General features: G+C 46.4%; 1 protein-coding gene across 1 annotated transcript in view; it reads left to right on the forward strand.

The window, feature by feature from the left end:
- The window catches only part of LOC146858424 (multidrug and toxin extrusion protein 1-like), a 332,280-nt gene that overhangs the window by 119,851 nt on the left and 197,412 nt on the right, over nucleotides 1-15,017 (forward strand). The window contains exon 7 of the mRNA XM_085646918.1: nucleotides 13,857-13,901. Within this exon, the coding sequence (XP_085503044.1) occupies nucleotides 13,857-13,901 (45 nt within the window). The remainder of the gene's footprint in view (nucleotides 1-13,856; nucleotides 13,902-15,017) is intronic.

Consider the following 15,017-nt stretch of genomic DNA (forward strand, 5'->3'; position numbering starts at 1 on the left):
GAGTCCTTTGACCTCAGTGACACTGTCGCTCTATGGTGTGCCACTTCGTAGGCCTGCCCGCAAGACTGGAGGTGAACTTCAGTATGGATTGTGGTGGGCAGACCTGCAAAGGTTAACCCACACTTGCCACCGCTAAGACACAAGGGCTTCTAAAGTCTAGGGGTGTAGCGGGCCGTCTAATGTCTAGCAAGGGAATGTGCTCCCTCGGGAGAGTGCTCTGGTCATGAAGGCTGACCCTAGTTGCCCACTTCCAAATTCAGCAGCTCTGGCCATAGTGCCACATCCTCTCCCCAACTGAACACCACACTGAGAGAAACTCTCATATGCACTAGACAAGAGTAATGTGCTTCCTGAAACAAACAAAAAGGTAATAACATCCTGGAAAAAGCAAACACTCACAGGAAATACAAGATTAAGAAAAGCTTGTTAAATGTAAGCAGGAACAACATGGCTACCTTAACACTTTTACACTTATTATTCAGAAATCAATGAGTGTTTTTGCCTGAAACGTTAAGGACATGACTACAGGGCCCATGAGGGACCTGTTTCAATGCCCAGTGCTTATATCATTGCAAAATATAAGCACTATGGTTTAACCCCTTCACCGCGGCGCAAATTCCGCTGTGGCGCTGGGGGGGTGCGGGGAGATCGCGGCGCCGCCATGCTCGTGACGGAACCACGCCGTCATGAGTCACGTGCGAGCTGTGCTCATGACGGCGTGGTTCCGTCACGACTCCGCCCACTCGTTATTTCGCCCGCACCGGCGGGGAATCAGTGCCGCGTGGGCGGAGAGGCCGCAGCATGACGGAACCACATCGTCATGAGCACACGCCACCCGTAGCTCATGACGGCGTGGGTCCGTCATGCGCTTGGAAGAGGTTAAAAAGACCATATCCCTGAACACGGAGCTGCAGTACACATTTTATTAACTACCATAAGGAAAACAGCTGATAAGGATCACATTAAACATTTCCCACTCCACCCATCAACCAGGTATTGCTGTACCTCCAGGAATAGTGCACTTTCCAACCCAGGGAAAACAATGCTGTTCAAAGGAAGACGAGTAAAGTAGCGCTTCACTGGCAAACTATAAAGTGGCGCTTATGTGTTTGGGTGTAAATACAACCAATCGAGCCACTTTGAGACCACTCAGTCTTGCTTTATTTAGTTATTTTTCGTATTTTGAACCTTTTTTTGTTTCTGTCCTGAGGCTACACTTTGGAATAGAAAAATGTCAGAAAAATACGGCTTAGCAGCTTAAGTGTTTTTTTCTTCTTTTTTGATCCATTTCACAAGGAAACAAATGAAGGAAAGAAGAGGATAGAGAGTGGGTAAGAGCTGGGTCTTGAAGTCACGGTTTTCATTCAGCAAGTACGGAGGAACAAGACAGAGACAGAAAGGGAGGGAATAAGAAGGAAGAGGAAGGAAAGGAGAGGCGGCAGCTGAGAACAGCACCGAAGGAGAAGTGGAAAGTGTCCTTGTCTTCTCTGGGCTGGAATGAAGAGGCAGAGTCCTTTTCCTTCTCTACTTGCCACCCGCCCTGAACCGGCACGAATGTCCGATCAGTGGCTATTTCTGCCTTCTTGTGACGCATTGGTAAAATAAAAAAGTAGGGGAATGCATACTATTGAATTGAAAAAGTAGGGGCATGCAGTGCCCTGCCGATCCCGCCGTCGTCGACCACTGAACGGAAGCAGTGGCCAATGTCCCTTCAGCTACCCCAAGTTTCCGGCATGCCTACCCACTGTGACTCCTCAGTGTGGGTCTGCACAGTGGCATCCACCCAGGTGCTTTAGGACAAGAGCCAGCAATGCAATCCAGTGAGAAATACCCTTTTTGGACTCTGGGGCTTGCAAAACCAACACAACTCCTCAAATCAGGAGTCACACTACCCAGAGATAGCCTCTCTGCCAGCAACAGACTAAAATTCACCAATCTCTAGTGTCTGACCGGCGCGCACACCACTGGTGGTAGGTGTGCCTCATCTAGGCCCTGTCAAAGTGTGCAGGTGGCTGAGGCACTAATGTTCAACAAAGCGAGAGGAGGAACTGGCAAAAAAGATTACATGTGGAGCAACTGTCTGTAAATTGGTGAAGAAAGGCAACCTGCACAAGTGCACCACCATCACGACAGCAACAAGCCCACAATCGAGTGTATGGGACCAGGGGGCAGACTACTTCCGTTAGTGTGAGCTTACGCTGATGCTAATGTTGACTTTGTGATGGTGTGAGGGCTCAAGCATGAGAAGCAGCTAGGAAGGAACAGAGCAGCAGCAGAGACAGTTGTGTTGATAAAGCAATTTAGTAGAAAATGCTCTTACCACAGGAACCTCTGAGAGCGATCTGTCACTGTTCTGCTACTATGAGACAAGCACCCCTTTTAGTGTATCTCCTTCTGTTTGCATGAACATAACACAGACCCGACCGGCGCCCGGGACCACACTCTCTCTCGTCACAGGTAGAATATCCTTGTGCACATACAGGATTCCAGAACACTTTTTATAGTATATTTTTCCATATGACAAAATATAAAAAACCATGAAAAGATGCTTAAAAGAGGCAATGTTTTTAACCTTATCTTCTTTATTGTAACTAGATAGGCGTAACTCCCACTGTTGTACACAAAATATCGTTTTACGAATCCTAAAAGGCTCTGGCCCTCATTTACAAGGAACTAATGCAGCACCATGCCGCAAGCCATTTGTCTGCGCTGTGCTTGTTAATTTGTAAGCAGAGGGATGCGTGATATCTACAAAGATATGGCAGATCCCTTTGCTCTCCCCTGGCGCACAATTAGCTGCCAATCTCTGACAGACACCCTTGCACTATAGTGTAAGGGTGCCTGCATTGAGGGGAATGATTGTTTGGGCCTCATTTATTATAACTTTCATATTGCTGCGATAAAACAGCGTTGCAACAGTTTTCACAGTGTCCACCTTGCGGCACGATGGATGCGCCATATTAAATGTATGGTGCTCCAGGTTGCAAGGAATTAGAGATATGTCAGGAATACTGACATAGCTGTTGGTGCAAAAATCACCCATTGCTGGAGCTGTGTCGCAAGCATAATGCAACTCCAGCAATGCATGGGGTAGGCCTGTGACTATGGCACTGCGTCACCCTTACACCTCCCATGAGGCAGGCGTAAGGTTTTGATGCATTGGCATCCTAGAAGTGTCTCATAGATTTCACTGCGACACTTCTACGAGGCTTTCTTGCAGGGGAACACCCACCCTGCATACATTATACCTGATGCAGGTATAATGAAGCGCAAGGCTTTACAAAGTGACGCATCTGCTTAGATGCGTCACTTTGTAAATAGGCGGCAACATGGCGCATTGTTTACGCTGCCGATGTGTCAAAACAAGTGACACACGCTCCATAATCTACACCTACCGGCCAGGTTGAAACTCTACAAGAGTTTCATTACTTCTTCACTCAAGATTGCTTTCCGCCTTTTTCCAGAAGCGATGAATCTGGTAGCATATAGCTGACCACATCCTGAGGGGTTTGCCTGAGGCTTGCTCCCACCCCTCTGTCAAAGCTGAGAGGTCCCCTAACAGGGTGGTCAAAGAGAAGACCACAGGGGCAAAACCCAACCCCCTTCTGGGGCAACTCCCTGTGGATAAACATAACGCATGGCATGAGGACGTCCCACTTACACATCATCGTCTCAGGTCGTCCCATTTTCATGCCTTTAAAAGGCTTGTTGTTTCTCTCCACAAGCCCAACTGTTTGGGGGGTGATAGGGTGTGGAAAACCTTTACGTCACTCCACACTCATACCACATGCACTTCATGTATGGTGACGTGAATTTAGTGCCTCTGTCGGACACTATCTCATTGGGGAAACCCACAGGAGTAAAAATACCCATCAGGGTCCTGCCCACCACAGATGCAGTCACCGACCTCAGAAGAATGTCCATATAATACTGGGGAACCAGCAGCACATGGCTGCTCCCAGTCTGTGAGCCTTAGGCTCACTGTATTAGACTGCCATTCTCCCAGTTGATAAATTGATCTTCCGCGGTATCACCTGCTGCCTGTGCCTCAGCTTGTCACCACAAGCCATATAGAGTGGGGCACTCCTCCTGCACCTTGCTGAATTCCTCCCTGTTGGTCCCACCCCTAACTTGCCATCCTGTAAGCTCAGGCAGGTCAGACAGGGTGACAACGTCCTCCCTGGTAGGACCAGGAGCATCTTCTTCAGGTGCCCCTCAACCTGACCTGTGGGAACTTCAGGGACTGGTTTCCAACACCGCTTGCCCTTACTTTTTGGCAGATGCCTGGGCCATTGTTCCAGGCTCAAGGTGCCCTTGACTCCCTTTCTGAGCAGCCATGGACCTTGTGATCATAGTGACCCATTCAGTCAATCCGTATATCTCCAAGTGTTACCTTAGTTGTACTTCCCTCCAGATAATGTGCTCCGGGTCATTGCCTAACAGACAATCTACAGGCATGGCACTGTTCACAGCTACTTTTAGAAAACCCAAGACAGCTTCCCTCCCCACCAGAGGCACCAGTAGATGACTCTCACGGTTGTCTGTGACTATGACTTGGTGGAATGTGTTAGGGAAGACCTGCTCTGAGGACACCAGCTGACATCTTAACATAGTCATAATGGCTCTGGTGTCCCTCAGAGCCTCCACTCATTTCCCATTGATGATGACCCTCTCCCTATACCTAGAAGCATTTGCAGGCATATGAGCTTTTGGTACCATCTCCTTAATCCCCAGGGGCACTAGGGTCGCCTTTGTCTGTTCCCCAAAGCTAACTTGCGTCACTTCCTCCCCAAGTGCTACACTCTCTAACACATGTGTCTGCCCACAAGTGAGGGACTGTGCCCTCTTTGGACAATTGGTGTCTACCTTGGAGTGCCCATATTTATAACTCAGTGCATTGGGGGACAAACCTCCCTGTCTGTTTATTATGTCTGTTTTATTAAATAATCCCTTCTTCTTTGGTTCAGATTTAGACTGGTTACCATTGTTCCCTTGGGAATTATTATAGGGGCCTTTTTTCTCCCCTCTCTTTCTTTTGGTGGGACCCTTGACCACCCTTTTTAGAGTTCCCCATATGCCTTTATGGACACTCTAGTGCTGATCCAGTGGTCCACCTCCTCAGCAAGCTTCCTTAGGGTCAGTTTGCTTGTTGTCCACTAGTTCCTGGCACAGTTCTATAAAGCAATTATTGAGCATGTGATCCCTGAGAATCAATCTGGACATCCTATTGTAATCATTAACTTTACTGCCCCTCGCCAAGCCACTGAGTGCCTTGTTAGAGCAGTCCATGAAATCTACCCAAGACTGACTGGGGAGATTGTAGCTGTTCCTGAACCTCTGGCTATACTTTTCAGGGGTCAGTCCTAATTTAGCGGGAAGGATGACTTTCATGGGGATGTTTCTGATTTGGTCCTCTATTTCTAGGGTCAGGAGCTTTTCCACACCCACTGGAGGCATATACTTCCACAAACGACTCACCCCAGTGCTCCTCTGTGGTCTTGCATGCTCTCAGGGTCACTTCATAAGCTGAAAACCATTTATCAATGTTACCTCACACCACTAAGCTGGGCACCAGATCTTTGGGTATACGTCCCTTCATGTCCCCTTCAGACGCTATGGGGCCAATTCACAGAACTAGTCTGAGACACAATTCTAAACTTACTACTTTTGGTATTCAAAGAAGGCACTTGCGATATATGGTATTCACAAAAATCACTTAGGACTACTAACTTTACGCCTGCATTTGGGCTGGAATTCCCGCACTCAGGCTGGAATTTCCGCACCCGGAGTGTGAATTCCGCACCCTGAATAGAATCTCCACCTCTGGGACGGAATTTTCGCCTCCGGGCTGGAATCTCCGCTATCAGGCTGCAATACCAGCATTTTGGCCATTTGAACATTGCCCTCAATGCTAAACACCTGTCCACGTGCCTACCATCCCCCACCATGCATTAGTTGACACACTGCCGCCAATCCCAGCCCTGCAGCACATATAAAAGCAGAGCAGAGACACACAGACTCTTTCAACATGTCGCTGAATGTGTTTGTTGCTCTGCCCCATGCCATGTGGCAAGAAGCCTTAAGGGGGAGGGGGAGGAGGAGGAGAGTAGAGAGGATCTTCACACAAAGGATCAACCTATTTGGGATGTCCAGCCAAGATGTCAGGGCCAGATACTGTTTCCCATCCAGAAGTCATCTTGGAGATGGTATGTGATTGGGAGGAAGAACTTGACTCTGTGACCTGCTGCTCCCTTGCCATTCCAGCCTATCTGAAGGTCCTTGCTCCTCTCCATTTCTTTGCGACGGGGTCATTCCAAAGGGTCACCAGTGATGTTGTGGGCATCTTCCAGGCAAGCCAGTTGTGGTGCTTTCATCAGGTACTGAGCTGCATCAATTCTAGAGCCCACCTCCACATACAAATGCCCCATACACTGGCCAGCAGACAAAGGGCAGCTAGGGATTTTTATCTCATCCCTTGCTTCCCACAAGTGCTGGGTACCCATGTGGCCGGTCAGCCACTCCGGCCATGTTGCACACATATTCTGCAACAGACACCAATGGTATTCCATCAATGTGCAGGCTGTCTGTGATGCTAGTGGGAGATTCATAGCTATTCTTGCAGCGTTTCCAGGTAGTACCCATGACAGCGTCATATTCCGCTTGTCACCTCTTGCCCAGGGGATGGCTGCGAGAGAATTTGGCAAAATGTGGCAACTGGGTAAGTACCCAACACTAAAAATTAGTGATCTGTGCAAATGAAAGGGCTTATCTACGAGCCCCAAGTGCTGCCGGTACATCACTTTTTCACATATGAAAAATGACGCACCAGTGGCTCAAGGGGCTTGTCAATAAGCCCCAAAATGTATGAATGCCACCTTATATTAACAACCATTCTACAATAAGAATCACCAAGCCACATACAAAGCCTCAACAGACACTGAATGTACCAAAGGATAGATCATGTTCTGTTCAAATTTAAGATGGAAATGCAACCTATTGCCCTTTCTTCCCTCCTCAGGCGATGCTGGGTAGGCACTCTACCCTCAATTCCTTACACCTTACAGACATCCAAACACTGTTCATAAGCGTAGGTATAATCGGGCACACATACGAACTCGAGCCATCATAGAGCGCACTTTTGGTCTGTTGAAGTCGCATTTCTGATCTCTTGACCATACAGGGGGTGTGCTGATGTACTCCCCTGAAGTTGTGTGCAATATGATATCAGCCTGTTGTGTTTTGCACAATATTGCTTTAACACATGGCTTACACATACCTCTTGAACGTCGGCTAGCTCTGAATCCGGGCAACTGGGCCATTGCGCATAACTGAGGTCAGGGTATGCAAGTCTGTGATCAGCTGGTTGCCATGTTTTTCACATGAGAAACCTGTTGTGTCATGGACAAAGTGTGGCTTGCTGTCTGTTGTCAATGATGAAAGTTGGATATTTACTAGGGGTGGGCGGAAATTGCGTAAAGGGTCTGCGCAGAGAGGCACGGAGATGCACTGGCCAGCAGACAAAGGGCAGCTAGGGATTTTTATCTCATCCCTTGCTTCCCACAAGTGCTGGGTACCCATGTGGCCGGTCAGCCACTCCGGCCATGTTGCACACATATTCTGCAACAGACACCAATGGTATTCCATCAATGTGCAGGCTGTCTGTGATGCTAGTGGGAGATTCATAGCTATTCTTGCAGCGTTTCCAGGTAGTACCCATGACAGCGTCATATTCCGCTTGTCACCTCTTGCCCAGGGGATGGCTGCGAGAGAATTTGGCAAAATGTGGCAACTGGGTAAGTACCCAACACTAAAAATGAGTGATCTGTGCAAATGAAAGGGCTTATCTACGAGCCCCAAGTGCTGCCGGTACATCACTTTTTCACATATGAAAAATGACGCACCAGTGGCTCAAGGGGCTTGTCAATAAGCCCCAAAATGTATGAATGCCACCTTATATTAACAACCATTCTACAATAAGAATCACCAAGCCACATACAAAGCCTCAACAGACACTGAATGTACCAAAGGATAGATCATGTTCTGTTCAAATTTAAGATGGAAATGCAACCTATTGCCCTTTCTTCCCTCCTCAGGCGATGCTGGGTAGGCACTCTACCCTCAATTCCTTACACCTTACAGACATCCAAACACTGTTCATAAGCGTAGGTATAATCGGGCACACATACGAACTCGAGCCATGAATGCCACCTTATATTAACAACCATTCTACAATAAGAATCACCAAGCCACATACAAAGCCTCAACAGACACTGAATGTACCAAAGGATAGATCCTTGAGCGCCTTGAGACCCTACGGGTATGTAGCGCGCTTTACAAGTGTCACTGATTGATTGATTGATTGAGATGGAACCAATCTCCACACTCTCCGCATAGCTCCATTACGTGCCGCCCGCCTCCTGCCCGCCTCCCGCCCGCAGTATCAACACTTTACAAAACACATTATAAATAGCATTTTAAATGACCTTACCTTATCGGCGGCATCACCGGGCTTCCCTCTGTCTACATCGCATCTTCTTTTGGGAACTGCGCATGCACGGGTGCCCACGCATGCGCAGTTCGCAGAAGAAGACACGATGGAGACGCAGGGAAGCCCAGAGACGCCGCCGATAAGGTAAAGGTTATTTAAATTGGTATTTATAATGATTTGTAAAGTGTTAATACTGTGGGCGGGAAGCAGGCGGGAGGCCAACTCCGTTCCACCCGAATGAGCGGAGATTTGCCTTGTTTGTCTGCCTACATCACGGAAGGCATAAGGGGCAAATCTCTGCACATTCTGTGGGCGGAACGGAGTTGTCCTCCCACCCCTAATATTTACGACTCTGTCCCAAAATTTCATCCTGAGACTACTTTGCAAACCAGACTAACTGTATGTAAACCACAGCTGTTGACAGGAGTCAAATGATTGACCGTGCATGAGGTCATGTGCCAATGTGAGCAATCAGTGTAGTGGATGTCCCAAGGAATCTATTGACTCAGAGGATGAGATGTATATGTTCAGAGAGACCCTCCCGTAAATTTTGACAATGGGTGCCTGTATCAAAAAAGTGCATAACTATAGCATTTTTAAGTTTTTGCCCCCAACTGATTTGAATCCACCAAAAACGTTGGGCCCACAACGTGAGTGATGATTTTCTGGCTGAATCTGCAACTATGTCTCTGGGATACACAGCACTGCTTCCCCCTAATACACTGTAACACAGCAGACAACTCTTGTGTTGAGCACTAAATATGGACTACATGTACCATAATGCAAAGGAGCAGAAAAGTAAACTGGGGTGTGATGCTGTGGCAGCCCCCCACCCACCCTTGTCCCAACCCAAATCTCATTACATGGTCTGTTCTCCCTTTTTTTTCATGTCTATGATTGTCTCTTACGCTGTCATTTCAGCTTCTCCACTACAGAATAACAGGATGGCAGTGTCTGTGCTTAACCCAAACCAGTTTAGTCCTCTCTGGTCCAGCTACCCATTAGAAAGTGGAGACAGCATTGTCCAAGGCAGACCAGGCCTATTCAAGTACAAGGAAATCTCCTTCCACTACTGTGGCCAAGGTCTATTCAACCCATCCCTGACTCATCCGGGAGAGGCAGGACACACCTCAACCCCCCCCCCCCAGTGGCTGTCTGAAGAGAAAGCACATCCCCAGCCCCTCTCACACCAAAGCTAGACAGTCAATCCACAACCCAGCAAAGGCACACAGGAATACTAAGCAAGAAAATATTTACTTTCTTAAAGTTGTATTTTCAAACACAGAACATAAAAATCATATTGGAAGATGGGAGTAGCTTCTAGAGGTTTCCAATTGAAGTCCCAAGGCAGTTTGTCTTCCCTGTCCTGGCTCCATGCTAACTACAGGGGATATGCAGCCCTTTGTGTGGAGACAGTACACAGCCTAATCAAGTGTAAATAGGGTTGAGTACCCTTCCGCACTCCCATTCTGCCAGTGATGGCTCATCCAGGCACCCACAAGCTCTCTATTGTGTGTGGCTGCCTAGAAGAAGTACACAAAGCCCATCTGTCAGTTACATTCAGTCATGTGACCCAGGGACAGGCTACATGTACTAAATGGCTAAGGCATGAAATCACCAACTTTCTGAAAGTGGCAAAATCTGACTTTACCATGAACGAGGATATTTCATTACAATTCCAAATACAACAAATATAAACTGGTTACCTACTTCCATTGGGAATTTACAGCTTATTAATAAGGTAACTCCAATGTTATCCTTTGGGAGAGGTATGCCTTGCATTAGTGAAAAACTAATTTAAGAGTTTTCCACTACCAGGACATGTAAAACTTAAAACTACATGTCCTACTTTTTAAATACACTGCACCCTGCCGTCTGGGCTATCCAGGGACTAACCTAGGGGAGACTTATGTGTATTAAAAAGGAAGTTTTGGACCTGGCAAGATGTTTTTTTTGTCAGGTCAAAATGGTAGTTTAAATCTGCACACACAGGCTGTAATGGCAGGCTTGAGACATGTTTAAAGGACTACTTTAGTGAGTGGCACAATAAGGGCTTCAGGCCCACTAATAGCATTAAATGCTATTCACATATTAAGATGGACTCTGGCATAGAACCATCAACCGGGAAAAAAGCTAATGTCTCACCTCTTTTGAAATTATCTTCTCTGGACCCGAAGGTTCCTAGCAAATACAGGCCTATTTTACTCCTGACCTTATCTATAAAATTACTAGAGCACCATGTTAGAAAAAAAATTTCTTTTTACCTGGAACATCATACCCTTCTTGAAAAAGAGAAATCTGGTTTCAGTCCTGGCCATGTTACTGAATCGGCCCTCCTTACTGCCATGGATGAGCTCCAGATGTTAGTCGATAGTTACCAGTCAGCAATATTGATCCTACTCAATCTTTCTGCTGCTTTCGACACAGTAAATCCTAAAATTCTCCTGGACAAACTCGCTTTGGCCGGAGTAGGTGGCACAGCACTGAACTGGATGCACTCGTATTTATTTGAGCACTGCCAATCCGTTGCTCTCCCTCCCTTTCAGTCCGCTTTCAGGGAAATTAAACATGGAGTCCCCCAAGGGTTAGCTGTCAGTGTAGTTTTGTTTAATCTATACACAAGGCCTTTACTGAGTCTCATAACCTTAGATTAGACAATTATGCTGGCGACACTCCGCTGATATTGTCACTGGAAAGTGACCATCAAATAGCGGTAAATCTGTTTCATAAATGCATAAATTACATTGTTGCTCGGTTGAATGTCAATTCCCTCAAATTCAATAGAGACAAAACTGAGCTATTATGTTGTTTAGCTAATAAAATGCCTCTTAGTCTCCCAGCCAATTTCTGGCCACTGTCAGCTAAAGATGAGTTACTTCCCTCAGACTCCGTCCATAACTTGGGGTTACATTCAACAACAAATTGTCTGTTTTTCCCAGCTTCGGGTCACATGACAACGTCTTCCCATGCTACTGAAAAATGCTAAAACCCTGATTATCCGCAGTGTGATTTTGAGCAAATAGAGTATTGCAATGCCGTGCTACTCGGAGCCATATTATTTTTGATAAATCGGCTATACAAAGTTCAAACTACAGTGGCCAGACTGGCTCTGGATAGGCATAGAAGATTGTCTGCTTCAGATGCAATAAAGGAACTTCACTGGTTGCCAGTAAAACATAGAATAGCTTTTAAATCTCTAAGTAATGTTTCCAATGCTCTGTAACGTCGTTCACCCTGGGCCAACATCCCATAGAAATAACTGCCACAGACACAGTGGTGATACTTACTGAACTGGCCACGAGCACTCTGGCACTTTTATTAACAGGCTCACGTCACTTGTGGTGGATGAGTGTAGGGTGTGGGGCCAGCCCTCAAAGGAGTGGCTGGTAAAACAAGTACCTGCTGGTACACTAGGACGTGTCTAGCAGGACACTAGAATGCTCTTCAGGGTCTGGGCCCAATCCCCCTTCAAAATCGGTTTCAAAGATATTCTCTGGGGAGATGCCTTTATTCTTCTTCTGCTAATCTCATCTGTATTTATGATGATAAGACAGGGTGTACGCACCTTTACTGTGAGAGGAGCCCAGCTTTGGAACCAGCTTCCTCCTTTTCTTAGGGCCTTATTATGAGCTTGGCATCCAGCACCGCCAAACCCATGTTTGAACAGCCCGCCAGATTAGGAGTTTGCTCCTGTTTGGCAGGCTGTTCTATAATGTTCTCATGGCGGTGCCTTTGAAATAGTCACTTCAATGGGAACGTCAAAATCTGTACCGGCTTGGCATGGGCTGCTGCAGCCCATGCCATGCATGTACTGGTGTGCATGCACACAGAGTGGCGCATGTTGTGCACCCCTGTGTGCATCCACATGGCGTGAGGTACCAGTGAGCCCTGTAGAGCACCCTTAATTTCCTCACCGCCACACTTTTCATGGCATCCGCACTGCCATTAAAACTGTGGTGGTGAGGAAAGTTGGAATAAACTTGGCGGGACCGCAGTCAATACCGCCGCGCCAGAACCAGGGATTTGACCACCCTGGTCTTAACAGCATGGTCGGAAGACTGCCACTGCCACGCCCCCGTGAGCCTGGTGGTCCGTGGCCTGCCAGACTTGTAATAACCCCCTTAGACTCTCAGCCAATCTCTTGCACTTTGGAAAAGCTCTGAAAACCTGCCATTTTCCTTGTTAACTATTGGTATTTACTTCTTTCACACGCAGCTTTTTGCCGGTTCGAGGCTATCAGCGCTATGATAGCATTTTTGCTGATGATGTGCTTTATAAATATTTTAAATAAACAAATACATTCACAGGCCCTGGGTACATGTAATACCACTTTACAAGTGACTCATAGGTAAATTAAATATGCCAATTGAGGATAAGCCAATATTACCACGCTTGAAGGAGTGAGCACATGCTCTTTAGCACTGCTTAACAGTGGTAAAGAGAACATAGACCTATTAGCAGCAAAAATGGAGGAGAAAGGCAAAACTTTGGGGGAAGAGTACCCTAAGGCTAACCACTTCCGTCCTTTGTAGTGCCCACCGGTTGACCTTATTGTCAAATTCAGCTTCACACAATTTCACTAAATAATAGGGTTAACAAAAATGTACAGACTTAGGGGCATATCAACAAGGGCTTTATCTCTGCCTTTTTGGCTTTAAAAGCCAAAAAAGCAGAGATAAAACTAGCACCCTATCAACAACAGGGTGCTAACATGCAAATTGGCATGTTAGCACCCTTTTACTCTACGCTTCCCGTGCATCTTTAATGAGATGCAAAGGGGGCGTTCCAGAGTAAAATAATAGGAGAAATGTCGCAAAGCGACATTTCTCCTATTATCAAGAATATCGCTAACCCTGTTAGAGACAAAAAAAGCAGCGCTAACCGCGGTTAACGCTGCTTTTTTACGTCTGGTATTTTTCTGACTTAGCCATGATATCCTATGGAAGGAGGATATCATGGCTAAGTTTGTCTGTCCCTATCAACAAGGTAACGTGAGATTATCGCTGGGTTTCCAGCGAAAATCTCACGTTAGGCACTTAGCGTGAGGATTTTTATCGCTATTGAGATAAGCGTTGCTGATAGCACGCTATCTCAGCGATAAAAATCAACGCTAGCCAGCGATAATTATCCTAGCGCTAAGTGCGCTTAGCGATAATTATCGCCGGTTGTTGTTGATATGCCCCATAAATCGTTAATGCAATCACCTCTAGAAACGCTTGAACAATTTCTTTGTATTTAATTAAGAAACCTGGTCGAAAACCTTGCAATAATAATTATTCGTTACATTTTCTAATTGTCGAAAGCCACATCCTCCTTTGCAGAACTTGAATCGAAACAAGTTATCATTCGCACTCTTTTCTTTCTACAGGCAAACTTTTTGTTCGCGCTGCAAACGAAGTATTTGCAAAATCAGGTATGTTTTATAGTCCTTGTGATGCCCAAAGTGACCACAATGTGATATTTTACGAAATGTAAGCCTCCCTGATGGCTGACCGTCCTTATTTGCAGGAGGCGCACTGGAGGGAGGGAGGGAGACGAACAGAGTTGTACTTATGGCCCTTTCGCTGTGGACAGTATGGAACATTGAATGTCGGGGTGTGGGGGTGGGGGTGGAACATTGTGTGGAGTCCTTGCCACATATGCTCAGTGTGCCCAAAAATGAAGAACTGGGATAAAATGAGATAATTCAACCCACCCCCAAATGAGGTCTCAAGCAGCCCTTGGGAGATATAGTGACCCCCCACACAGCAGCACATATTAGTGTTTTTTTTTTATTTTGGAACTTTTCCATGGGACTATCAAACAGTACATGGATGGGATCAAGGAGTTAAATAAACATTAAAAAAGCCATAAGATCACACGTTTTGATTATAAAAAATGCTTGATTATTTAGCTATTTTGAATGTGGATGAGGGAGTTTGAATGTGACAATAAGTTAGTGGTTTGATGAATGGATGGAAAGGAGCGTATGGATGCGTGAATCGGTAGGTGGACAAGTGATTAGATGGATGAATGGATGAATCAGTGCAGAAATGGATAAATGAAAAAGTAAGACCCTTCCCTTTGGAGCCTCTTCTCACTGTTAGACAAATGAGATGGTCATACGGCAGTATATCATCAAAACGTTATGCACCATAAATTGCAGTAGTGATCAGTCAGTGTCTGATTGATTGCTAGAGCTTAAACCGGGCCCTGAAGATCTGAAAGGACATCCATAGAGACAGTGAACCCTCAATGGGATTCATGCTTTAATATTGTTGCGCCATGTCTCAGGTCATCGCTGCGGCCAGCAGTGTCATGGTGGTGACACCCATCGGCGTAGTACAGGAGTTGTGCCACACTACGCAGCATCTAACCTGCAATAATGGTGGCTTCAGATTTGGGAGATTTGCAGGAGGAAGACTGGCCTGCCCTGAAACCTTGGCTTTACCATGGGAGGTTGCCATACGGTTGCGCTTTCGGCTAGTGCACCTCAAAATTCTGCATTGGGTCTAGAGGTCCTGTACCACACTGGTAAAATAGGTAAAAG

Source organism: Triturus cristatus, chromosome 3_2 (genome assembly GCF_964204655.1).
Source record: "Triturus cristatus chromosome 3_2, aTriCri1.1, whole genome shotgun sequence".
Lineage (NCBI taxonomy): Eukaryota > Metazoa > Chordata > Amphibia > Caudata > Salamandridae > Triturus > Triturus cristatus.